The sequence below is a fragment of the Nomascus leucogenys genome, chromosome 16 (genome assembly GCF_006542625.1).
Source record: "Nomascus leucogenys isolate Asia chromosome 16, Asia_NLE_v1, whole genome shotgun sequence".
NCBI classification, from domain to species: domain Eukaryota; kingdom Metazoa; phylum Chordata; class Mammalia; order Primates; family Hylobatidae; genus Nomascus; species Nomascus leucogenys.
Genome location: NC_044396.1, coordinates 13,936,502 through 13,963,635, shown reverse-complemented (window position 1 = coordinate 13,963,635; position 27,134 = coordinate 13,936,502). Strand labels below are relative to the sequence as shown.

The 27,134-nt window shown below is 41.4% G+C and overlaps 1 protein-coding gene across 2 annotated transcripts in view; it reads right to left on the bottom strand.

The window, feature by feature from the left end:
* Positions 1-27,134, bottom strand: part of CDH17 (cadherin 17) — a 95,540-nt gene that overhangs the window by 30,672 nt on the left and 37,734 nt on the right. For both annotated transcript variants that reach the window (XM_003268315.4, XM_003268313.4), the window contains exons 4-12: positions 21,643-21,777; positions 20,597-20,735; positions 17,794-17,952; positions 17,489-17,688; positions 14,563-14,694; positions 14,110-14,260; positions 9,414-9,629; positions 5,746-5,822; positions 3,625-3,816 (exon numbers count right to left, since the gene is read on the bottom strand). In XM_003268315.4, the coding sequence (XP_003268363.1) occupies positions 3,625-3,816; positions 5,746-5,822; positions 9,414-9,629; positions 14,110-14,260; positions 14,563-14,694; positions 17,489-17,688; positions 17,794-17,952; positions 20,597-20,735; positions 21,643-21,777 (1,401 nt within the window). The remainder of the gene's footprint in view (positions 1-3,624; positions 3,817-5,745; positions 5,823-9,413; positions 9,630-14,109; positions 14,261-14,562; positions 14,695-17,488; positions 17,689-17,793; positions 17,953-20,596; positions 20,736-21,642; positions 21,778-27,134) is intronic.

Here is a 27,134-nt window from a genome sequence, read left to right as displayed (position 1 = left end):
AAAAATAGCTAATGAACTGAGAATTCAAAAGGATCAGCCATAGTAGAGAAGTGACAAAATTTGCAAGTTAAAATAAGGGAGAACCCTGAATTTCAAGAAACAGGATCTCAGGAGAGTTATTGTTGAGCCAGGCAGGGCTCAAAGAAATAGCTTTCCTGCTCATGACACATGTTTGGCCCCAAGAGCATGATAACCAACCACACGAGAGGCTGGAGCTTGGGCAGCAGTAAATACAGAGCAGGGAGCATTTCTGACAGTTGTTTAATCTGAAGGATTGCTTTGGGCACTTGCCAAAATTACTCATTTCCAGACTTTCCCCTTGAGAGGCTGAGGCAGCAGTCCTCCGTATGCACAATTTGACTCTTGAATTAGGCAAGATTGGCCCCCTTAGGCAACAGGGGAAAGCATACCTGTCCACAGGTAGAATCCTAGCTCTAATTAATTAGAATCAAGCGATGCCACAAGTTTAAGTTTGCAACCTGCTGGATGCTGTGTTAAGAACTATATACATACTTTTGCATTTAATTCTTCAACATCCTTCTAGAAAGGTGCTACCATTTTACCCATTTTTACAGATTGGAAAACTGGGGCCTGAGAGGTTACATCATCTGGTCAAGGCCACAAGCTAGTAAGTGGCAACACCAGGACTCACAGAAATTATTTCCTGAGAGGAGCTGGAGGCCTGGGGTCAAGTTCCCGGCTCTGCCATCACCAGAAGGCCTGACTGTACCTTGCTGTGGGCCTGAATTTCTGCCTCCCTCAGAATCAGTGGGAGAAGCAAGAGAGTTTATGCAAACAAACTGTAGTTGCCACGTATGAGTCCCTCGCTGAATTTTACCTGTGATTAGCACATTTGTAATTCAGATGAACTGTTAATGATATAATTGTGATTAACAAACTGAAACTTTTAAAAATTATTAACACAGTGGTTCAGAACAGTGATCAAGGACTTAGAAGACAAAGCCATACATAAAAAACCAAATTATATAGTCTATAAAACACTTCAATAACAAATAGTATGGCTACATACATTTGTTATATTTTTATTCTATATCCTAGTGGGGAATTGGCTAACATTTGGTGTATCCTAATCAAGAATCCACAGCCCAGGGTTGGTTGTTGCTTAGCATCTGAAAGAACCTAATCTGAGATCTATATCCCAGAGGTAGCTATGATAGTCCTTCAGCCAACACTATCTCAATCAGAACTAGAAGGTTTGTTATAATTAGCAAAGTGATCTTACACATAAATTTTCTTGGTGATATGAGTGGTGTCCAAGATATACACTTGGGGCCAAGCACAGTGGCTCAAACACCTGTAATCCCAGCACTTTGGGAGGCTGAGGCAGGTGGATCACTTGAGCCCAGGAGTTCAAGACCAGCCTGGGCAACATAAGGAGACCCCATCTCTACAAAAATAAAAAATTAGCTGGGTGTGGTGGCACACGCCTGTGGTCCCAGCTACTCAGGAGGCTGAGGTGGGAGGATTGCTCAAGCCCAGGAGGTTGAGGCTGCAATGAGCTATGACTGCGGCACCTGTTTCAAAAAAAAGATGTGGTGTTTGGTTAAAAGTATAGTGTATCCCTTAGTCATTGTGAACAGGAGTATAGATATCTGGCCTGGCCAGCAGATCATACCCTGCAGAATTCCAGGGCTCAGTTCTGTTCTGCCAGTTATCACCTGCCTCTGGATGGTTGAACAAATCCACTTGCTCAAGGATAGTTATCACAGTGCCCAAGGGACAGAGAGCTGGGATGTCACAGGCCTAAAGCACAGGTTGGATGATCACTTATGTGTCTGCTTGTTCATAATTGTATATGGGACAGAATTCATTTATTCATTAAGTCAAGCAATATTTATTGAACCTCTAATATATGCCAGGAGACAAAATAGACACTTGAAATAGAACCACATATAAAGTAAGGATGTGACAAATAGTTTGATCAGAGGCCTACTCTACTGTAGCATACCTCTTGTGTCAGGTTGTGAAGGAGGACACTTACAGCTCTCACCCACAGCTAATCATTGAGATAGGTGCCAACATCTCCCTAAAAGGGCCTATTTACCACAAATTGCCAAGTTAAACTGCTGTTCAAAAAAAGGTGACATATGGGCCTTGTTCATACTGGGATGGATAGGCCTCTATCTTCCCTTAGATTCCTAGAAAGCTCTGGTCCTGCAAAAGGATAAAAGAAAGCTGCCCCCATCACCTGGAAAGGAATACACCAACCCACTGCAAGCTCTAAAAACTGCCCTTTCCTTTATCCTTTCTTTCTGGGGTATTCTCTCTCCATGTAGACTGCTGTGAGCACAAGGGGAGGTTGTCATGGTACCTTTTCCAAATGTCAGACTCACACACAAGGCTAAGGCTTTGAGCTGGTCCACAGCAACCTCTCTGCTGAAATGCAGCAGGGCCCTTGGTTCAAGCTGGAATGTTTGGTAACAATGGGATCAGAATTCCAAGGCTCTGTCCCAGGGCTTGCTTCAGCACTAGTGCTTTTTTCTCTGTGCTTCTGTCCATTTTCTGTGAAATTATTCTATTTTGTCTTCATTTTTAGCCTTTCAGTTTTCTTTTATTCTGGCTCAAAACTGTACTCCAGAGCTTTCTTTTGCAGCCTCCAGCACACTGCACTGCAAATCTTAAACAATTAGCCACCCTTGCAGATTCTCTCTGGCCCTTTTTAACAGTGAGGTTTCACTCTCTTTCCTAGGAAAGTATCTTAACTGTAAGTACATTGGATGGCATTGAGTGCTACTTCCAATTGAGTCATTTGGTAAACTCATGACATGCTCCAAACACAGATGAGGCAGCCACAGAGAAAATAGTCAAGATTCAGGTATACACGGCAGGGGACAGGAGTAGATTGAGGGAGGGTTGGGAGAATCTTGTACAAAGAGACAGGAACCAAGGTAATTAAGACTTTGACTCCAGATTATCCAGTCCTTACAGAGGGAGAGACAGAATGAGAGCCCATGGGCTTAGCAATACAGTAAAAGGTGAAAGTAAAGCAGCGGGGAGGGGGATTGAAAAGAAACTTGTCTATTAAACTGCTTGGGAGGAGACCCAGCAGTTTCACTATTCAAGAGGTATCTCTGCCTGGCACATTAGAATAAAGGGTTTACAGCCTAAAAGACCAATGGGGTCATCCAACCCAACTCCTCACATTTGCAAAGGGGGAAGTGAAAGCGAGGCCCTGAGTGCCACTCCTGGACCCTAACAATCTTGCGAGATTTAGCAAATAGCAAATAAAAGCACAGAACACCAAGTTTGATTTGAAGTTCAGATAAATAACAAACATGTTTTTAGTATAAGTGTGTCCCAAATATTGCATGGAACACACTTATACTAAAAAATTGTTCATCCTGCATTTTATATATTTTATGTGACATTACCTCCCTGCAAAAGTTACTTGGCTAGCTAGCGGCAGAGCCAGGTCTAGAATCCTGACTTTCCGTCCGTCAGGAAGACAGGAACGACTAAGAGCAATCCAGGAATCCAGGAACCCATCACCATGCCTGAGAGGTGGCTGCTAATACATCACCTCTGCTTATAGATCCTCACACTGTCATTAGTAAATTAACCCACAGACAAAGACAAATTATATTAAATAAATGGGCTATTTACCTTTTTAATTATGACATATCCGGTGTTGGTATGGGGATCTGTGTCAACCCCCAGGCGTCCCTCACTGTCTCCCTTTATGATATGATACAGAATTTTAGAACTCCCAGTAAATGGCTCATCAGCATCAGTGGCCTGGATGGTTAAGATGGTGGACCCAACGCTTGTGTCTTCAGCAAGAGTCAGGTTTCCATACTAAGGAGAAAATGGAGAAGGAAACAATGAGTAGGTCTGCTGTCATCAAAGCCAAAGGACAAACTTATCTCTCTGGTTTCAGAATAGACACAAGTCATAGTTTGCATCAATCTTCCTGGGGCATGCTTTTTCCTATTGATGAATATATTGCAGTTGATTTTAACATCAGTCATACTCATGAGCTGATATCCATTGTACCAAAGAACGCAATATCTCAGAGAGCTACTGGTAGGATTCTAAAACAAATTCCCCCTCCCATATCCAATTTGTTTAGTAACTTAATTATTGTAGTAGTAATGATATAAATAGCCACCATGTATTGAGTATCAGGTGGTAGGCACTTTATATACCTTATTTAATTAATTCTTCAATCAACCAATGAATAGAGGTTGATTAAAAGCTTGAACTTTAGAGTTAAACAGGCTGAATATGAATTGTAGGCTTGCTTCTTATTAGTTGAGTGGCTTGAAGCAAGTTACTTCACTTCTTTAAGTGTCAGTTTCATCATCTGTCCAATGGAGACAATAGTAATAGAACCTACTTCATGTTTGCTGTGGGCATTAAGGGGGACAATGCATGTAAAGCTCCTAAATTCTTGGCACATAGTAAGTGCTCAATAAAGAAAAGCAACAAAACATCTTACAGAGTAGTTAGGTTACCATCTCCACTTACGAGGAGCAAAGGCTTGGAGAAGTAAAACCCACCAAGGGTCACACAGCTAGTGGGTCAAAAGGATTGGGATTCAAAGCCATGTTTGTGCAACTCCAAAGCCTGTGCTCTTGAACACTGGCCTAGACCATCTCCCACTCTGCTAAAAATCCCCCAGATCATCTATCTCTCTTGGCATCGTGATCCTAAAGAAGGTTATAAGTAGGGCTCAGAAGAGAGGACCACAGCATTGAAAGAAGCAGGTTCACTCTCTCTGTAGCCAGATAAGTATTTAAGCTCTGAGACTTCAAATGCAGGATTCTTACCCTCAATCTAAAAAACACTGTCTCGATAAAAGGTAAGGAGGTCACAAAGTTAGGAAAGGATCAAATGCCCAAGAGAATGGAGGCTAAGAAGAAACGGGTTATTTGATGCCTGCTGAACCTCAGTGCCTGTTATACAAGACATATCCACTCACACCTCTTCCCACCCCTATCCCCCCTCATAAATCAATTCCCTTCTTTGTTGCAGCCTTGTCCCTATTTTGATTTATGAACATCATCACAGGGCTCTGGGCTGCCTCATAACTGACTTTAAAAATGACATAACAGTCTAGTCAAATAGGCGTCTTGTTCCTTCAAAATAAATAGGGACTTCCCTCCTAAGGGAAACAATGATAAAGTCATCACCAAGTCTGAACGCCCTATCAATGACAAGAAAATAGTAATTTGCATTTTTCTTGAGGTTCTAAATTGACTTTTTTCTTTCTGTCCAGTTCTAATTCTCTCAAATGTCTTGGGCACACTTTTCTTTAGCTTAAGTTAGAGATTAATTTTTTCTTCTCCCTTTCTCTTACCCAATTATTACAAATTAAATTGCCAATATTCCAAATATTAAATTTTTGGCTAAAAATGCTTGAGACCTAACAGTAAATCTATTTATTGTCCTAATACACAAAAATATATAATGACAAACTGCAAGCCGCCATTCAACTTTTTTCAATTTGACAAAGATTGTGGTGGTTGCTTTTAAGCAGCCCTTGGAATAAATGAGCTATTGGCAGGAGTTTATAAACGAATGTTCCCAGACACCTATAATAGTAAATGTTATTGTTCCCCAAAGATTTCCACTGAAGATGGCATCTGGGTTATTGGTGCACTGACCAAGATTATCTGCTAAGTCTGGCACTTTTCCTAGCTACTGTCTGTGTCTTTATCCCAAAAGAAAGGGTCAAGTAAAACGAACAAAGTAAAGAAAAAACAAATAACGAAAACTACTCACATCTGATTTTTCAAAGATGGGGATCTGATCATTGATATCAATAACGTTGATTTGCACAAAACAAAGGGTCTTGAAATCTGAAAACCAAAGTCATATGTCATAGAAATTTTCATTGAAAATTATGCATTAATATCAGAAATCCGCAAGAAAATACTTGGCAAGTGAAGTGACAGCCATAGCCACAATTTTGCAATTGACATGCAATTTGTGCAGAGAGTGGGTTCTCTGCTTCCCACCTGTACCAAAGTGGTCACCAAGTGTGGGGCAGGGTAGCTAAAGACAGATCTAAGAGAGATTTTTCTAGGTTTTTCATTGCTGTCCACCTGCTGTCCTCCTAAGTAAAGTGAGGTAAGGTTTGTTCCTGAGCAGGATGGCTTCTTTTTTGTGAAGCAGTCTTTTTCTGACTAGTGAAACTTATGTAATCTTCAAAGTCCAGAGCAAAACTGTCCTTCCAGAAAGCCTTCTCTGAGCATCCCAGTGGCTGTCTCCTTCTCTCAATACATCCAACCTACATCTGCTCTGACTACTATGATGGGGCGGTTCAAGGGCCTGCTCTCTTCTCTCTAAGTAAGGGAGGAACTGGCACAATTGGCCTGTTCACAAGAGTCTGGCTACCCAGCCTGCAGGAAGCAAGGTGGGGACAGAGGTAGCTCCTGGAACCCTGGAGAAATCACCCAGGCTTTCAGGGATGGGTTTCACAATTCCAAGACCTAGGCACACAGCAGCTTCAGCTAGATTCCAGATGTGTGTGGGGTGCAGGTGGGGCAGGATGCCTCGGGGAGAGAGAACAAGAAATAAAATGACAGGTTCTTTGTTGGGTTGCCGTTGATCTAACCATGGTGCACTGCACTGTATAATGGTTAAGACTCTGGGCTTGGAATTCACTGTTTGGACTCTGGCTCTGCCACTTAGCATATATGTGAGAGCTTGGGTGCCTCACTCAGTTTATCTGTAAAATGTGAATAACAGAACCGATGTTTTCATCACAGTACAATTGTTAGTGGCCTCTATATATCAGCAACTGTATTGTTTACCCGAGTTACTCGTTTGTCTTCATGATAACTTCATGATGTAGGTGCTACTGTCATTCCCATTTAATTAACAGATGAGGAAGCCAGGGAATAGAGAAGTTCAGGTAACCTGACCAGGGTCACACAACTAACTAGTGATGGAGCCAGGATTCAAACCCAGAGGCTCCTTTGCCCTCTGCAGCCACCATCCATTCGTCTGTGCTCTGTAGCCCAAGGGGCTGACCTTATGAACTGCATCAATGTACATCCTCACCCTGAGGGTAACAGTTAGGTTCTGCCAATGGGAGGCCTGGCAAGAGACTGGAGGGAAGACAGGAAGAGCGTGGCTGGGGGTGTCACACCCCCGTTGTCAACAGCCCTCTTCTAGTGACAGGCACAGGCCTTGCTCCTTTGGGGGATGCTCCCTTCCCTGGCTCCTTCAGGTTTTAGGGCAGAAAATGCTGCTCACTGTGCTTCACACCTCCTGTTGGTTTCCCTTAACCCTGCCCACAACCTTTGCAAACAATCCCTTCTTTAAACTCTTTAAGGGAAGCCTCCACTTCCTGCTGGGATCCTGACTAATACTCCCAGGTAGTTTAACTCTAGAGCTGGTGCTCAATGCACTGGATGTGATCCCAGGGACAGAATCCATTAACACTCCAATTACAACCAAGTGGATATTGATTGAAGTTAAGGCTGGTCCTCAGAACGTTTGTAGACAACAAGAATGACTGAAGACTGGAGTGGTCCCAGACCTGGAACCCACTGGCTCGCTGCTCTGCACACACCTCGTTTGGCCAGCAGTGGGCCTTTCTGGGTAAAAGGCCTTCCCTGGTTTTACTTAAAACTGTGTTAATTATAGCCTAGTCTCTAGCTTTCTGTAGTGCACAGTTGAATGTTTAGTTATATCAACACACACATGTATTTGAACATATTTTATAATCTGGTCCATATTTTCTATAGATGTACTCATGCAAATAAACAATTTGTAATCTGATTCCCACTTTAAACTCTATCTTGAAATTGCTCCAGGTGCTCATGCATTTCCACATGGATTCCCACTCTCCCATAAGCCCTACATGATTTTGTAACTTGTCATATTCATCCTTTGAAGCCCAGCTCAGAGACACCTCTTCCAGAAAGCTGTACCTGTTCTCTCCCTCCACTGAGTCACTTATTTCCTTCATGGGCTACCTTGTGCGGTTCCTTGCAATTTACTGACTCACGTGTCCATCTCCTCTACCAGAATGAGTGCTCCCTGAGGACAGAATCATCTATGTCTCCCCAATACCTTGCATGGTGCCTCAAATAGGTAAATGCGGAATAACCGCTGAAAGAATGGACTGCTGATAGTGTGAAATTGTTAGCTCGTCATGGATAGAGAAGATTTATTATATGTACATCTGTTCTATCTCTTACAATAATGCTAGACAAATATTAGGGCCTTAATATTTGTCAAATTACTGGGTTTCGAACATTCCACATTAGGGCCCTACTAAACCTGGCTTCTGCCTAGTATCTCAATGTCCCTGTAAAGGAGAGAAACATGAAGCACAATGTGAAACGTTTCTTGTTTGTTCTCCATACCTGTGTCATCCGTGCCTGCCAGCAGAACAATTACTGAATTATATGGTAATTGAAGATTCAGTACGAGTTAACTCAAAGGAACTTCTAGGAGTCTGAGTGCCCTTGAAATGAGTCTCTCTTTGAATCCAGGTATTTTGTGTGTCTGTGCATATTTGTTTAACAATGTGTGCAGTTGACTGAGAATGCATAGTTTTTATCAGATTCTCAAAGGCTCCTGTGACCCAACGGAGATTAAGAACCACCTGCTTTGCAATTGTATAAGGAGTATAGGGAAGAATGTCTCCTGATACTGTCAAACAGCCAACTAGAAGCTGATGATAAGACAGAACTTCCCGAAAGATACGCTTCTCCTCCACTTCCCTACGGTAGAGCCCTTTCAGTCTGAAAGCAAGAATTGGGAGATACAATTAGTTTTGCTGTTTGTAATCACGGTCTGCAGAATATGCCTGGCAGACCTCCAACAACAGGGATGTTAATTGACAACAGCCCCACTGCTGTGCTCTGGAATCTATTACCACATTCACACTGGGACCTCACCTCCCCTGGACTATCCACAGCCAGTGACCGAGAGAAGCAGCAATTGTAAAGCTCATTTTCAAAGACAATGAATTCCTTTGACAGCCACCTTTAGACTCCCCAACAGCTGTGCTGAGCTTTCCTCAGACTGTTCTAATCTAGGACATTCCCACCAGCCTTCCTTCTCCATCTCCCCTTCACTCAGCATCAGGCATCAGGCTTATATTTCGGTCTGATGACTCTCCCAGCCTTCTTTGTGCCCTTCCACAGTTTTTTCTCACAGGCTCCCCCCCAGTAAAATCCTTGTACATTCAATCTCCTTTTGGCATCTGCTTCTCATAGGACCCAGACCAACACAACAATGGTGCCTGAGCTGCAGCTCTGGCCTTTACAATGTTCAACCAGCTATCTCTCTGTTATGTGTGTTTCACAAAGGAAGCAAAGAATGTTTAAATGGCATCATTCTATGACATACCGGACATTAGAGCAGGCAAATAAGTCATAGCTAGAAGGAAAACAATGATTTGTACTCAAGATGGTGGATGTGATACTAACCTTTGTCAGATACCTCTATCGTTAAGTTGTACTGAGGAGTATCTTGCTTCTTCAAGGACTGTTTAGCTAACTGTAACATTCCAGCATAAGTTTGGATTAGGAAGAGTCCATCCATGGGAAGTTTGGGAGTTTGCTCCACAATGATGTAGTTTAAAAAACTGTTGACAGTATTTTCTTCATCCCTGTCATGTGCAGTAAGTGTCCCAATACTGTTACCTATGAGGAAGGAAAGAAGAAAAACCCACCATTACAGGCTCCACGTAATCTATTAAAATAGTTTCACTAAATAAGCACATTCCTAGAAAACACCATGAATAACTTTGGATAGCAGACAAATGTTCTTAGATTTATTTTGGTTCTTCTCATCCTACCATGTAATTGTTGAATAGTGTATTTGTCAGCCAGGGCTGTCATTAAGTATCATGGATTAAACAACAGAGACTTATTTTCTCACAGTTCTGGAGGCCAGAAGTCTGTGATCAAGGTGTTGCTGGGGTTGGTTTCTTCCGAGGCTTCTCCTAGGCTTGTGGGTAGCTGTCTTTTCCTTCCGGTGCCTTCACAGCACCTTCCTTCTGAACCTCCCTATGTCCACATTTCCTCTTATAAGGATACCAGTCAAACTGGATTAGGGCCCGCTGTAAGGACATTTTACCTTCATTACCTCTTTAAAAACCTTATCTCCAAATATAGACACATTCTGAGGTACTAGGGGTTAGAACTTCACCCTATGAATCTGGGGGAAGGGGAAGATGTAGCCTAGAACAGAAGGTTATGACCTCAACATACAATTTGGGGGGCACGGGGGACACATTCAGGCTGCAACACCTAATGCTCCCTCCCAAAACTTCATGTCTACCAGAACCTGAGCATGGGACTCATTTGCAAATAGGGCCTTCACAGATGTCACTAGTTAAGGCTCTGGAGATGAAATCATCCTGGATTTAAAGGCAGCCCTAAATTCAGTGACAGGTGCACCTCTAAGAAGGGAAACACCGAGATGCACACAGAGGAGGAAATGATCTGGAGGAGGAAGCTAGAAGTTGGAGATAGGCTGCCACAAGTAGCCAGGGAACACTAGATGCCAACAGAAGCCAGAAGAGGCAAGGAAACATTCTCCCCTTGAGACTCTGGAGGGAATGCGGCCCTGCAAGCACCTCGATTTCAGACTTCCAGCCTCCAGGACTAGGAGAGAACAGATTTCTGTTGTTTTAAGTCACCAAGTTGGTGGTGATTTGTTGCTGTAGCCCTAGGATACTAATACACATGGCAAATGGTATCACTAAACAAAGAGAAGCCAACCCTAGATTGCCTCTAAGCAACTTCATGGAACAATTGCAGAAACCGACTCTACTCCAAAGATAACACAGGGCAGGGACCAGGCAGGATCCTCTCCACCGTGCAGTAGTTTGTGGTCCTAAGTATTTTATTCCCGTGAGGGTTTCAGTCCAGGGAGTTCTACAAGCCAGTGGCTATGACTCGGTTCTGCACCCAGCTCTGGGCAAGTTCCAACAGGTTCCAGACCATCCTACTCTGGGAGGTGGGAATTGTGGGTCTCTTTATATGCAGCAAGAATCCCACGTAGGAGCTCAAACTTGAATTCATCCCATTTGTGGAGTTACACCCCCTCCCTCATCTGCTGACACAGTTTGCATCCACTGACACATATGGAAATTTAGAGGTTTTCTGGTTTTGGGTTGGGGGAGGAAAAAGAAAGTACCTATGTTTTGTCTACAGTGGAGCTGGACACATGCAGATGTGTCTCATGGGCTGCATGCCGGGACCATCAGAAGGAATAGGCCAGAAGAGAATATGTTTCTAGTGCATATAGCGTGCATATGCCCTTTCAAGAAAAGAATCTGTGTGCTGGGATGAAAGAGCGTCTTACTAAATTCTGTGGTCATTTGGTGTCTCAGCAGCCCTGCTATACCCCTATCCCCTCAGCAAGTGAGCAAGAAACCCAGGACACTGTCCTCCTCTCACTCACAGGAAACCTCCATGCTACCAGAGGCACCATGAGGACTCCTGGCATCAGAGGACACCCCTTACTGGGAGCAGAGGACCTTGTGGATCAGTCGAAAGTGAAAGGAAAACCATATCTCTGAGTGACTGAGGCCAGGAACAAGTGGAGCTCAAACTGATACAGGAGTATACGTAGCATCTCTTGGAAATATGCAGAAATATTTAGGCAGGTGGGGCTTTTATGAGAGTCTAAATTTTCTGTATGAATACATAAGACTTGGTGGCAAGTGGAATTCAAGAATAAATGTTAGTGTTGCTAAGACTTGGAGACACGAGTCCCACAAGATACCGAACAGGAGAATGTAAATACACTGGGGAATATATATATATATATATATATATATATATATATATATATAATTTTTTTTTTTTTGAGATGGAGTCTCACTCTGTTGTGCTGGAGTGCAGTGGCATGATCTCGGCTCACTGCAATCTCTACCTCCCAGGTCCAAGCAATTCTCGTGCCTAAGCCTCTCAAGTAGTTAGGATTACAGGCATGCACCACCACACCTGGATAATTTTTGTAGTTTTTTTGTTTTTGTTTTTGTTTTTTTTAGTAGAGACAGGGTTTCACCATGTTGGCCAGGCTGGTCTTGAACTCCTGGCCTCAAGTGATCTGCTCATCTCGGCCTCCCAAAGTGCTGGGTGGGATTTACAGGCATGAGCCACTGCACCTGGCCTAATTCAGTATTTTATCAAGGTTTTATTTGTGTATATTTCCACCTACTCATGTCCTATCAGCTAGGCTAGACAGTAAGTCCCCACAAGGCAGGAGCATTGTCTTGTACCTCTTTCATGTTACATATATAGAATATACTCAGTTGATTTATAAGAATTCTTGGTCCACTAAAGACTCTGAAATATTTTTACAAAATAAATTCTCACCTTTAGAGAGGCAAATAGCAAACTGAGCCCCTTCAAAATTTATTCTACCAACAATACTTCTTCAGTCTCAGAAAACCAGCACTATACTCTTCCCAGATGAGGTAGGAGCCTCTAAAAGGGCTCCCAGCAACCCCCATCTCCTGGTATTTGTGCTTTTTCATAACTCCATCCTGTTGAGTGCAGGCTGGGCCTAGCGACTTGTTTCTAATGGCAAAAGTGATGGGATCGCTTCCAAGATTAGGTCATAGAAAGACTGATGCCTGTCCTTTCCTGCTCTGCCGTACTCTTTCCCTCTCTCTCAGAACTCTCTGAATTAGAGGTACCCAGCTGAACTTCACCCAGATTCCCGACTCACAGAAACTGTGACATAATACATGCTTGTTGTTTTAAGCTGCCAAGCTTTAGGGCAATCTGTTTTGCAGAAATAGGTAACAAATGGACTATATGTTTGGCCCAATGTAAAAGAGGCTTGAAGTGTCATGTCCAGGTCGAGAAAGGTTGTCAAAGATTTTCCACCTTTATTCAGTGTCACAGACCATCCCAGATTTCCCAAGAAGGTGATGGCACACGTGTTTGTTGGCTATTGTTACACAACTGTGACTGTGAGAAGATTCTTCCTTATAATGAACTGAAATCCTTCAAGCTGGCATTAACTCTTCCTGTTGTGGCAAGAGTTGAAAAAATGAAACAGAGAGGACCTGCACAGAACACAGTGACACAGAACACACTGACAAAAGGCAGCCCACACGACACCTGATAGCAAGAAGAAAAATAATGAGCAGTGTGAGCAAGTCGCTCCAGCAGCACCCACCAAGCCTCCAGGAAGGCACCCACTCTGTCAGAGTTGTGTCTGGTGAGGAATGGAGGGACAAAAAGAAAATGTGAGCCCATCCACAAAGCATAGGAGGATCTGTCCACAAGGGCGGCAAAACTCTAGAAATGATAGTCGTGAGGCTGCTACACTTCTAAGCCTCTGAAATGTACACAGCACAACAGAACAAAACATTTCAAGAAATGCCAGTCTGCTCAGTCAAGGGGTTCACTGCCAAGGGGGAAATAGACAAGCATTGTCCCAAACCCAGAGAAGCCATTAAAACTCCCAGAAATTATAATGTTCTTATAGTAGTTGTTCCTATACAAAAACTAAAAAGCTATCACAGGACACAGTAAAAGAAAACATAGCAAGAAGAAGCAAAAATGATAAAAATAGATGGGATTTGACTTCATCTAGCAGCCTCTTGAATTATATTATCAGCTTCTTAGAGAGGGGGGCCCAAAGGTCAAAAGTCAACTTCCACTGGTATTACTTACTTATTGCAGGGTGTCTGTCTGACTTTGGGTGTAAATGTTTAAATTCTTTGGCAAATGTGATGAGATTATCTCTTTAATGAGATTATTAGAGGTCAAATAATGTATGGGGAAATCCTGCAAATGAGATATCCCTATATACATGTATATAAGATACTAGTGTAGGTGGCTGTGATACTAATGGTAGTGGTAAGGGTGATAATAATAGTGATAATGGTAGTAGCGGTAGTGGTAGTTACAAAAGCCCCAATTTAAGAATAATATCCAGTATCCTAATATCCAGATACTTAAGAATAATATCCAGATAATTAATAATAATAATATACAAATAGAATCCCTACATGATTCCCAAGGTACAGTCAACCTCTATGCTGTGGAAGACATGGATTATTGACTCCCAGTAAGGGCTCCTGCTCACCTTTTACCCAGCAAAGGAGAGAAATGGAGGGCAGTTACACAGCATTAGGCAGCTCTCATTTCTTACCCAGTCGTTCATTCTCCTGGACCTCAAATACGGTTACTGGTGATGGACATGTAGGTGGATTATCATTAATGTCTTTAACTTTTACATGAATTTCCAGCGGATATGAAAGTGGTTTTCCATACTCATCCTTTGCAACTGCATAAAAAACATACTACAACAGGAAAGTCAGAGTTAAGACAAGACTCACCCACCATCCTCTGCCAAAGTCAGGGAAAATTGCTGTTTCATTTCTATGTCATTTACTCCCTTATTTTTAATTCACTTAGAATTGGAAAATAAAAAAAAGAGATGGGTCAGAATTATGTGAAAATTATCATGTCTTTGAAAACCAATAATATGCTGGAATCTGAAATGTGTTTTCTTTTTCTTTAAAATAAAATCCATTTTGCTCTCAACTGTAGATGGGCATAGGACTTTGTCTTGTCGCCTGTGAAACTCTTCTCTTTTACTCACTGCATCCTTTTCTTCTCGGTCCAAGGGCTGAGTCACATAAATATCTCCTTCCCGGTCAATTGAAAATGGGAATCTTGGCAGCTTCTCTTTGTCAACTAAGGAATATTGTGCACCGGGATCATTCCACCGCACCTACAAGGCCCAAAGTCAGTTGTGAGGAAAGCTACATTTGGACTGAGAGAACTGGAAAGGAAATAATTTTCTGGTTCTCAATTTGAAATCTCTGACAACCTTGTATGTCTGTGGTTTCTTATAACAACTGAATTACATTTTTCACTTTTAACCTAAAATAAGCCTGTTTCCCCCCACCAAGCTATGTTGCTCGAGAAAAGCACACCAGGAAATGTTTCTTCTCTAAAGCAATTCTTCACAAACCCTCTACAGGGTTTCTGGGTTGCTTTCTTTTGGAAGTCTGACTGTGAAAGCTTTCTAACCATGAACCATCGATTTAAGAAACAAAATGTACTTTGTAGTTGGCAGTGTCTGAGGACTAAGCCGCGATGTATGGTGAGCGTCTAACACTCACCGATGAAGATGAACGGGGGCAATAGGGGCCACTCTGAAGTCTTCTCCATGCCATTAAGTAAGACAAATGATACAAAAATAAGGACATTCCTTTTCTAAATATTTAGCCTCAGAGACTTCAGGGATGAGAATAACTGCCAACTCCTAGGGTTGTTTGTAAACAACCTGGCAAAAATAAAAAATAACACAAGTAAGACCAACCTACTTGTTATATAGACAGAGCCTGGTCTGATATATTAATAATGTTTACTGAGTTTGCCACATGCCAGACACAATTCTAAACATATTTATGTTATCTCATTTAATCTCCGAACAGTCCTCTGAAGTATAGACTACTGTTATCTCTATTTTATAATGAAGAAACTAGGGCACAAAAAATTTAAGCGATTTGCCCAAGGTCCTACTGCTAGTTGAAATTTCCACAATAAACTATTCTCAGAGCAGCCTGGGAAGGTATCACAGCAGCAACTTTGTCCCTTGCTAATTATTTAAGCATCACCCACTGTCCATGCAGACTACCTTCTTGGTTCTAAAGTGGGCTCCTCTTGTGTTCTAAAAATTCAGTCTGAGTTCCTCTTCCCCTCTCCCCCTCCCCACTCCCCCGTATCCCCTCCCCCTCCCCCTCTCCCCCTCTCCCTTTCTCCCTCTCTCCCTCTCTCCTTTTGGGTTTCAGAATACCCAGAGCATTTTTTCCAGGCCTGAAAATTGGGTAGGCACTCTAGAATTTTTCCTTGGCAGCCCCAAGGCAACTAAGCATGAGTTCTTTGCAGCATTCACAAATCCCTATGGGAGTAACCTGAATAATAGCTATGAAGACTTTAGTCTAGGCCCCCAATCAGAAAGTCTCATGGTAATGAGTGCTGACATGCTTTCTTTCTAACTGGGAAATCAGAATTCTTCCTGCTGTTCTTCCTTTTTTTTCCCCTCCTGAAGTCGAAGTTCATTAATTCAACATTCAATAAATAAATGTCCCTGGGCCCATCCCAATAAATATGACTGGATAGGCCATTCCAGGGCCCCTTAACAATAGTAGCATTAAAAAAATATTAGGGGAACTACAGACTAGTACTTCTTGATAATAATATATTTTAATATCTAATATTTTTATCTACTTTTACAGATACTGTCTCAGTTAATCTTCACAAAACACTGAAGTATTATCCCTATTTTATTGATGAGACATTGGGGCTCAGAATAGTTAAATGACTTGTTTATGATCAGTCATTCAAGTGATGGAACAGGAATATGATTTTGTTCATCTGCTTCCAAATCCAGGGATCTCCCACTAACCCACAGCTTTCATGTGGAGGAATTTCCAGGGCTTCCAGAAAATATCAAATCTGGGTGGAGTCCAGAGTGAATTTCTAGGAGCTAAGGTAGGAGGGGGCCTAAGGTAAGAGCACATGCCACGGAGGTGGGGAAGTAGGAGCATCTGAATGGAGGGGAGAGGCACACACAGGAGATAGAATGCCAGGTGTGAGGGAGTTTCCAAGGGGAAAGGTTCCCTGCTATGATCCTTTTACCCCTAGCCAGTCCTATCTCTGTCCCTCAGCCTTTGATGGGGCAAGTCTATTGGGTCAAGATTTTTTCCACAATAAGCAGCAGCAGCCTTTCAAAACTATTTGCAACCCCCAAAGCAAACCATGTCCATACATACAATGTGTGCACCATAAATGATCCACTGCAGGGCAGCCATATCCCACACTGCTAACAGGGAACAACAAACATCACTGCTGTCTACTTTTAAGGTGAGGGTGAGTGAGGCTCTCTCTGAAAGCAAAAGTATATATCTGATGTAGTTTGGATGTTTGTCCCCTCCAAATCTCATTTTGAAATGTAATCCCCAGTATTGGAAGTGAGGCCCAGTGGGAGGTGGGATCATGGGGGCAGATCCCTCGTGAATGGCTTAGCGCCATGCCCTTGGTGATAAGCGAGTTCTCACTCTGAGTTCACATGAGGCCTGGTGCTTAAATGTGTGTGGCACCTCCCGCCTAACTCTCTTGCTCCCACTGTCGTCATGTGATGCTCCTGCTCCCCCTTTGCCTTCTGCCATGATCGTAATTTTCCCAAGGCCCTCAACAGAAGCAGATGCTGGAGCCATGCTTGAACAGCCTGCAAAACCATGAGCCAATTAAACTTTTCTTTACGAATTACCCACCTCAGGTATTTCTTTATAGCAATGCAAAAACGGCCTAACATAATATCTGCATCCAAGTTTCCTGCCCATGATGCATGGTCAAGTCCAGTGACTCGGGGCCAGAGGTTATATAATTTGCTTTATAATCATGCTATGCAAAAATGTATCTGATAAGTGTATCAGTGAAGAATGTGAGGGTGGGTCTCTACAAAGTGAAGCCATTTATCTGGTTGGCTCTCAGTGTTACTTGGGCTTGGGTACTACCTGAGTGATTTTGATGGGGTGAGGATCAGTTGAGTTTTCCACCATCTCCACAGGTTCTGGTGCTTTCCAAATATTCTCTGTCACTATGATATCCACAGATGTGGTATCACTGAAGGAATTCTCACTCTGGCCTCCCATGTCCTTCACTGAGATCACCAGATTATAGGAAGGATTCTTAGCAGGATTCAATTCCTGAGATCCTGTGAGAAGTAGGGGAGAAGGGAATAGGAAGCGTCTCTGGAAGAGACAGACCAAACTCCCTTTTTCTGACCGAGACAATCCTACCAGGGCACCCCTGAACATACCTTCTCGGGTAAGAGAGATGGCTCCCGTCTTGTTGTTGATCTGAAAGTACATGACGTTGTTGATCATGGGAAGCTGGATGACAATCTGGTAATAAAGCTGCCCATTGGGAGTGGCCGGATCATCCAGGTCTGTGGCATTGACGTACAAGAAGGGCTTTCCTGTTTAAGAAAACGTACCCAGAAAAAAAAAAAAAAAGATATTAGTGGAAACCCAAACCAACCATAGCTACTTTTTCCACCTAAAAAGTGGAGATATAATAGGGAAAGGTATGACAATTCACACCAGTGGGGAAATAAATATTTATCCCACTCCCCTTCCCTAAAATAAGGTTTCTCAAAGTCTGGTCCAAGAACCTCTAAGGGTCCCTGAAACTGTTCAAGTGCTCTGTAAAGCTAAAGGTCATGTATGTATAAAAGACCCATTTAAAGTACAAGATAATTTAATGAATTTTAGTGTAAAAGAATGGAAAATATGGCATTGATATTGATTTCACTTTGCAACTAATCTTTAAGAAACCACAATTTATTGAGTTTGGGTATAGTACTAAAGAATATCCAGTTATCTCAAAATACTATTAAAACATTCCTCTCTTGTCCAACTGCATATCTGTGTGAGGCTAATTTTCCTTCATATACTTCATCCAAACTAGCACATGGCAAGAGAATGAATGTAGAAGCAGACATGAGAATCCAAGTGTTTTCTATTAATCCAGACATTAAAGAGATTTGCAAAGATTAACACAATGCCATTTTTCTTACTATTTTTGTCTTTAAAATCAATTATTTTTCATTAAAACATGTTGATTAGTGTTATTTTAAATGAATTAATAATTTTTTAAAATTTCTTTTTTTTATTATTATACTTTAGGTTTTAGGGTACATGTGCACAATGTGCAGGTTTGTTACATATGCATCCAGGTGCCATGTTGGTTTGCTGCACCCATTAACTTGTCATTTAGCATTAGGTATATCTCCTAATGCTGTCCCTCCTCCCTCCCCCCAACCCACAACAGTCCCCAGAGTGTGATGTTTCCCTTCCTGTGTCCATGAGTTCTCATTGTTCAATTCCCACCTATGAGTGAGAACATGCGGTGTTTGGTTTTTTGTCCTTGCAATAGTTTACTGAGAATGATGATTTCCAGTTTCATCCATGTCCCTACAAAGGACATGAACTCATCATTTTTTATGGCTGCATAGTATTCCTAAAATTTCTAATACAGTAAATGTTGATAGATATAACCAGTGATGTACTAGCAACAGCTCATGAGACTCAGCTGTTGAATTTTCAGAAATTTTGTGTGTCAATTATTAATACGAATGGTCACTTGAAATAGGCCATGGTAGGAGTATTTGTAACATGGAAATTGGAAAATTCTACAAATCAGAGCTTTGTCCCCCTAGAAAAATAGCTGTTAAGCCTTTACCAGGATACCACTGGATATAACCCACATGTCTAAAAGTTCTCTGGAGTCCTCAGTAAATTTTAAGAGAATATACAAGTCCTGAAACCAAAAAGTTTGAAAGCCATTTCTCTAGCAGATTCTATTAGTGAAGAGAGAAAAGGTACGGCCTGGAGGCTACACATTTAGCAGGGTCTGTGTGAGTCTTTGGTATGCAGCTTCAGGGACAGGGACATCCCTCCACATAATAAAGTGAAGTGAATCTTTTCCTGGAATTCTCGGAGGCAGGCATTGAAGAAAGAGAAGAAAGAAGCTTGACGGTGGGATGATGCAAATGGCCCCAAGTCTTGATTAGTATTATTTTAAATGAATATCTTTAAAATTTCTAATACAGTAAATGTTGATATAACCATATTTCTGAGAACTCTGAAGTCTAACATTCATTTATGTTGTGTACAACTGTTAGGAGGTGATGCTCCTTCCTAGGTGCCTGCTGGACACACTCACGCCTTAATGAAGGCCTTAATGAAGGGCTTAATGAAGGGCTCTTGTGGAAGTGAAAGGTAGAAGGTCAATGCAGCATAGAGAAGGGCTGAGCCGTAGATGGGATGTAAGAGAAGAAAAGAGCTGGAAACCACCAGTGACAATATCAATGGAGGTTCCTGAGAAGATACAGGGGAGTAAGCTCACCTTTCTACAGTGTTCTAGAGCTCTGAGGTATCTTAAAGATCACCCTAGAAAAGTGTTTTTCAACTGGGGGTAATTTTTGAGACAGAACCTCACTCTGTTGCCCAGACCGAGTGCAATAGTGTGATCATGACTTACTGCAGCCTCAATCTCCTGGGATCAAGTGATTGTGCCACCTCAGCCTCCCAAGTAGCTAGGACTACAGGCATGCACCACCACACCTAGCAAACTTTATTATTTTTTGTAGAGACAGGATCTCACTTTGTTGCCCAGGCTGGTCTCAAACTCCCAGGCTGGTCTCAAACTCCTGGCTCAAGTGATCCTCCCACCTCAACCTCCCAAAGTGCTGGGATTTTGTGCCCTCCACCCACCAGAGGATATTTGGCAATGCCTGGAGACATTTTTATTGTCACAACTTGGCGGGGGGGCACATAGTGGATAGAGGTCAGGGGGATGCTGCCAATCATCCTACAAGGCACAGAATAGCCTCTGACCAAAAAAAGAATTATCAGACCCAAGATGTCAATATGTAGTGCTGCGTTGAGAGACCATGCTCTGGAGCAATAGAGATAATGAAACAACTCCCAAATCAGTGTGAAATGTAGGTAAGATAGTGCTTATTGCGTGATAGCTGCAGCTATTAGCCACACAAGTCTGCCCCTTCCACCTGACACCCTTCCATCTTTCCATAAATATCTCCGGCCCCTGCCTGTTACCTGGGCGAGAGTTCTGCCTTACTGAGCCTTCGTACTTTGACTGGAGAAACGTGGGTCGATTGTCGTTGATGTCCTTCACTTCTATGGTGATGGGGACTGGACCCTCCACTATAGTTCCATTAGCGTCCAGGGCTGCAACCTGATGTTGAGGAAAAGGAAACCACATTGATGAGACTGAACTTCATGTCACATGCCCAAAAATCACTTGAAGGAAATTAGAACTCAAAGAACCAATGGCCTGGTGACTGTAGATGAGAAAGAACTCACAAAAGCCCAAATTGGGAAATGCTAAAATAGGGGTTGTATCAGTTAAGCCTGGCTAATCATGATGGTGACTTTCTATCAGCAGGGTGTTCTGGACACTGAATATGCATCTGTTCTGGATGGCTGGAGTCCATGAAACAAGAGCACTGTGACCCCTGAGAATATGAAAGTGTTGTGTTCTCGTCCAGAGCCATTATGGCGGTCAGCCTGCAAGGCCTGCAGCAGAAGTACCAGACAGAATGCTTTTATCTCACTCTTTTTTCCATAGTAAGCTCTCTGCCTTTCCTAGGTATTCAGATACCAACGGTGAAAACTAAAGGAGAAAGAGAGGGAGAAGGGTCTTTTTAGTCAGCTTCTGGCTAATGGTTCCCTCTGCTTCTTTCAACGCCCAAAGGAGCTCCATCCCAGCACCGATGCAGCCTTCTTCATGGGTCCCAAGCCAGTGCAACAGCCACAGGCAGATACCATTGAAGTATCAGAGATGTGCTGACTTTAGATCCAAGTACCTAAGCGTGGTCTTACTTGGATAAGTAATGCCATCAGAGGGTCCTGGCAATGTAAGTGGGGTTACTCTGGTTAAAAAGCCTAAGGAAAAGGATATGTTTGCCACGCCCCTCTGTAATTGGTAAGAAATGGACATATGAGGATTGCAAAGCATGCCATTAATGTAAGGAAAGCTGTAACTGGATTCTATGCAAGGAAGGAAGGTGCCAGCCATACTTCCAGAACAAAGGGTGCTCAGAGAGGCTGGAGTTAGATCCCTTCACCTGGTATCAATTTACCTGGAGATTGTGAGTAGATCTTGTTTCCCTGTCCAAGGCTCTGGTGTAATACAGAAGTCCCTCCCGTTCTATCATAAATATGTTGTCTGTCTCCCCAGTTAGTTCAAAAGTCACAGCAGGAGGATTGGCCTTAAACTGGGGAAAAAGGAAAAAACAGATTAGGTTGTAAGGGAAAAAACAATGTTATGGAATTTGTAGAAAGTCACCAATTTCAGGTAAAATTTTCGTTGGTTCAATTACTAAATAAGAAATCCTCAACTTTTAAAGTGGTACCTTCTAAAAGTTTGTTTGCACAATAACTGTGTAACATTTAACATACATTTTCCTCAAGAAACTGTATACTATTATTCAATACATTGACAAAAGTCATTGATGCTTTAAATTATAGCTGGGGTTAAAAGAGACTTTTTGGTAATATCTGAAATCTATGACATTACTAGCTTCTAAGAAGCATTAAAAGGGTAGATTTCTCGCTAGGATAAAATATGTCATTTAGCACTTCTAAAAATTGTGACAAAGATTAATAGACACGTTAATGTTAAGGAAAACAATTTATAAGTGGCTTTAACTTAATGCAAATGCTATATGATAATCTATTACTTTTTCAGAAGTGAAGAAAATACCGACCACCATATTCATAGATATGGCTATATCACTTTTAAGACCACAACAGCAGAAAATTCACATATAACTAAGAAAACATAAAAGTTGTTCAACCTTAAGTTTTGTATAATTTTATATATTTTTATTAAATTAAAAACAATATCAAAGTTAGTATGGATATAAAGAAACATTGTTGATGGAAATATAAATTCCTATAATCCTTTTGGAAATAACTTGAGGCACAAAATGTTTGTACCCTTTGATAGCAAACATTACTAAACAGAATTTACCCTAAGGAAATATTTTTTCAAACAAGTACGTGCTTGTAGTGAAAGTAACTTTATTTATAATACCAGTAAGGTTGAAAACTCCTAAATGGTCAAAAAAAAAGGACAGTGAAATTATTATGGCACGTGAACTTGACAGAATATTAATCATTAAAATGTTCATTCTACAAATTATGAAGAAACATAAGAAACAATGATGTAAAGTAACAGAAGTAAATTTGAGAGTAAATCTAGACTGTTATAGTACCAAAAGAATTCATGTCAGTAGGTAAGAAATGGAATTTAAAATACAAGAACAGTTGATGTGTTAAATGGGTAAGATTATAAGTTAAAAAGTTTTTGTGCATGTTTGCTTGTTGATATTATATTGTTTATATAATAAATGAACATGTTGCTATTTTGTGTTTTAAGAAAAAGATCCGGACATCAGTGAGAAAGGTGGAGTAAGGGCCTGCAGAAAACTGCTCCTCCATAAAAGCAATGAGAACACTGGCAAAAATTGTAAATATCCTCTTTTTCAGAATATGGGAAATTAACCAGATGCTTGCACAATCCAAGGAATGTTTATTTAAAAAAAAAAAACAAAAAAAAACAAAAAAAACTAAGCTTTGTGGTGTTTTAATGCACCCTAATCCCATGGTCCTTTCCTAAGATCTGAAGTAGCCTTGAAAGCAACAGCCTCACACCACAGTACCATGGAGAGGGTGAGAAGCATTTGTAGCTTCCCAAAAGCTCCATCACCAGAGAACTATCATTATCTATCCTGTTGGCATTTCCCTGGGAACATCTACTTACAACACTTATCTTCATTTGACCGGACTCAGAATTCACACACTACACACGATTTTTCCCCTGGGGCATTTGTTGAAAACAACCATTAGCAATTGTTCGACATTGCAGCTGCCTGAGGCTGTGATAACAGTTGAAGCAAAGTAGCTGACCAAAACACTTAAAAGGGAAAGCTGGGAAGTGAGATGCCCATAAGGGGCTTTGAAAATCTCTAATATATTCCTGGCAATCTACAAGGCCACTATCATGAGCAGGGCTGTGTGCGTGCCTGGGAAAGACCTGAGAAGGCCCTAATCCCTCACCTCTGGCTGACTTGGAGTCTCTGCATAAGCAGAAAGTGAAGGTGAAGGCAGAGTTGTAAACTGCCTGCCACATAGTTGAAGGTTGTGTCCCAAAATACACACAGTGCCCCTTCGTAAACACCAGGAGACTTGCTGGCTTAAGGCATTTAAGGAAATCTCTATCTAGTCATTAGCTGAACACTAAGCTAACTGAGCAGAGACTTCAGTGGCCAGACATGACAAAGAATACAGACTTTACAGAATTCATTACGGAAAGTCACTAAGCAAACAAACAGCATCAACAACCAACTCCAGGAAAAGAAAGATATATGATTTCTAGAGTTGCCACATCACATTATTTAAAATGTTCAGTTTTCAACAAATTATGAAATGTACAAAAATATTAAAAAGTCAATAGAAACTGTCCCTGAGGAAGCCCAGATGTCGGATTTACTAAAGATTTTTAAAAATCTATTTTAGATAGATTCAAAAACTAAAGGAAATCATCTCTAAAGAATTAAAGTTTGAAAACAATGTCTCATCAGATATAGAATATTGATTAAAAATAGAAATTTTTGTAGATGTCTATTAGGTCCACTTTGTGCAGAGCTGAGTTCAATTCCTGGATATCCTTGTTAACTTTCTGTCTCGTTGATCTGTCTAATGTTGACAGTGGGGTGTTAAAATCTCCCATTATTATTGTGTGGGAGTTTAAGTCCCTTTGTAGGTCACTCAGGACTTGCTTTATGAATCTGAGTGCTCCTGTGTTGGGTGCATATATATTTAGGATAGTTAGCTCTTCTTGTTGAATTGATCCCTTTACCATTATGTAATGGCCTTCTTTGTCTCTTTTGATCTTTGTTGGTTTAAAGTCTATTTTATCAGAGACTAGGATTGCAACCCCTGCCTATTTTTGTTTTCCATTTGCTTGATAGATCTTCCTCCATCCCTTTATTTTGAGTCTATGTGTGTCTCTGCACGTGAGATGGGTTTCCTGAATACAGCACACTGATGGGTATTGACTCCTTATCCAGTTTGCCAGTCTGTGTCTTTTAATTGGAGCATTTAGCCTATTTACATTTAAAGTTAATATTGTTATGTGTGAATTTGATCTTGTCATTATGATGTTAGTTGGTTATTTTGCTCGTTAGTTGATGCAGTTTCTTCCTAGCCTCAATGGTCTTTACAATTTGGCATGTTTTTGCAGTGGCTGGTACTGGTTGTTCCTCTCCATGTTTAGTGCTTCCTTCAGGAGCTCTTTTAGGGCAGGCCTGGTGGTGACAAAATCACTCAGCATTTGCTTGTCTGTATTTTATTTCTCCAAAAATCCTCAATAAAATACTGGCAAACCGAATCCAGCAGCACATCAAAAAGCTTATACACCATGATCAAGTGGGTTTCATCCCTGGGATGCAAGGCTGGTTCAACATACACAAATCAATAAATGTAATCCAGCACATAAACAGAACCAAAGACAAAAACCACATGATTATCTCAATAGATGCAGAAAAGGCCTTTGACAAAATTCAACAACCCTTCATGCTAAAAACTCTCAATAAATTAGGTATTGATGGGACGTATCTCAAAATAATAAGAGCTATCTATGACAAACCCACAGCCAATATCATACTGAATGGGCAAAAACTGGAAGCATTCCCTTTGAAAACTGGCACAAGACAGGGATGCCCTCTCTCACCACTCCTATTCAACATAGTGCTGGAAGTTCTGGCCAGGGCAGTCAGGCAGGAGAAGGAAATAAAGGGTATTCAATTAGGAAAAGAGGAAGTCAAATTGTCCCTGTTCGCAGATGACATGACTGTATATCTAGAAAACCCCATTGTCTCAGCCCAAAATCTCCTTAAGCTGATTAGCAACTTCAGCAAAGTCTCAGGATACAAAATCAATGTACAAAAATCACAAGCATTCTTGTACACCAATCACAGACAAACAGAGGGCCAAATCACGAGTGAACTCCCATTCACAATTGCTTCAAAGAGAATAAAATACCTAGGAATCCAACTTACAAGGGATGTGAGGGACCTCTTCAAGGAGAACTGCAAACCACTGCTCAATGAAATAAAAGAGGATACAAACAAATGGAAGAACATTCCATGCTCATGGGTTGGAAGAATCAATATCATGAAAATGGCCATACTGCCCAAGGTAATTTATAGATTCAATGCCATCCCCATCAAGCTACCAATGACTTTCTTCACAGAATTGGAAAAAACTACTTTAAAGTTCATATGGAACCAAAAACGAGCCTGCATCGCCAAGTCAATCCTAAGCCAAAAGAACAAAGCTGGAGGCATCACGCTACCTGACTTCAAACTATACTACAAGGCTACAGTAACCAAAACAGCATGGTACTGGTACCACAACAGAGACATAGATCAATGGAACAGAACAGAGCCCTCAGAAATAATGCTGCATATCTACAACTATCTGATCTTTGACAAACCTGACAAAAACAAGGAACGGGGAAAGGATTCCCTATTTAATAAACGGTGCTGGGAAAACTGGCTAGCCATATGTAGAAAGCTGAAACTGGATCCCTTCCTTACACCTTATACAAAAATTAATTCAAGATGGATTAAAGACTTACATGTTAGACCTAAAACCATAAAAACCCTAGAAGAAAACCTAGGCAATACCATTCAGGACATAGGCATGGGCAAGGACTTCATGTCTAAAACACCAAAAGCAATGGCAGCGAAAGCCAAAATTGACAAATGGGATCTAATTAAACTAAAGAGCTTCTGCACAGCAAAAGAAACACCATCAGAGTGAACAGGCAACCTACAGAATGGGAGAAAATTTTTGCAACCTACTCATCTGACAAAGGGCTAATATCCAGAATCTACAATGAACTCAAACAAATTTACAAGAAAAAAACAAACAACCCCATCAAAAAGTGGGCAAAGGACACGAACAGACACTTCTCAAAAGAAGACATTTATGCAGCCAAAAAACACATGCAAAAATGCTCATCATCACTGGCCATCAGAGAAATGCAAATCAAAACCACAATGAGATACCATCTCACACCAGTTAGAATGGCCATCATTAAAAAGTCAGGCAACAACAGGTGCTGGAGAGGATGTGGAGAAATAGGAACACTTTTACACTGTTGGTGGGACTGTAAATTAGTTCAACCATTGTGGAAGTCAGTGTGGCCATTCCTCAGGGATCTAGAACTAGAAATACCATTTGACCCAGCCATCCCATTACTGGGTATATACCCAAAGGACTATAAATCATGCTGCTATAAAGACACATGCACACGTATGTTTATTGTGGCACTATTCACAATAGCAAAGACTTGGAACCAACCCAAATGTCCAACAACGATAGACTGGATTAAGAAAATGTGGCACATATACACCATGGAATACTATGCAGCCATAAAAAATGATGAGTTCATGTCCTTTGTAGGGACATGGATGAAACTGGAAAACATCATTCTCAGTAAACTATCGCAAGGACAAAAAACCAAACACTGCATGTTCTCACTCATAGGTGGGAATTGAAC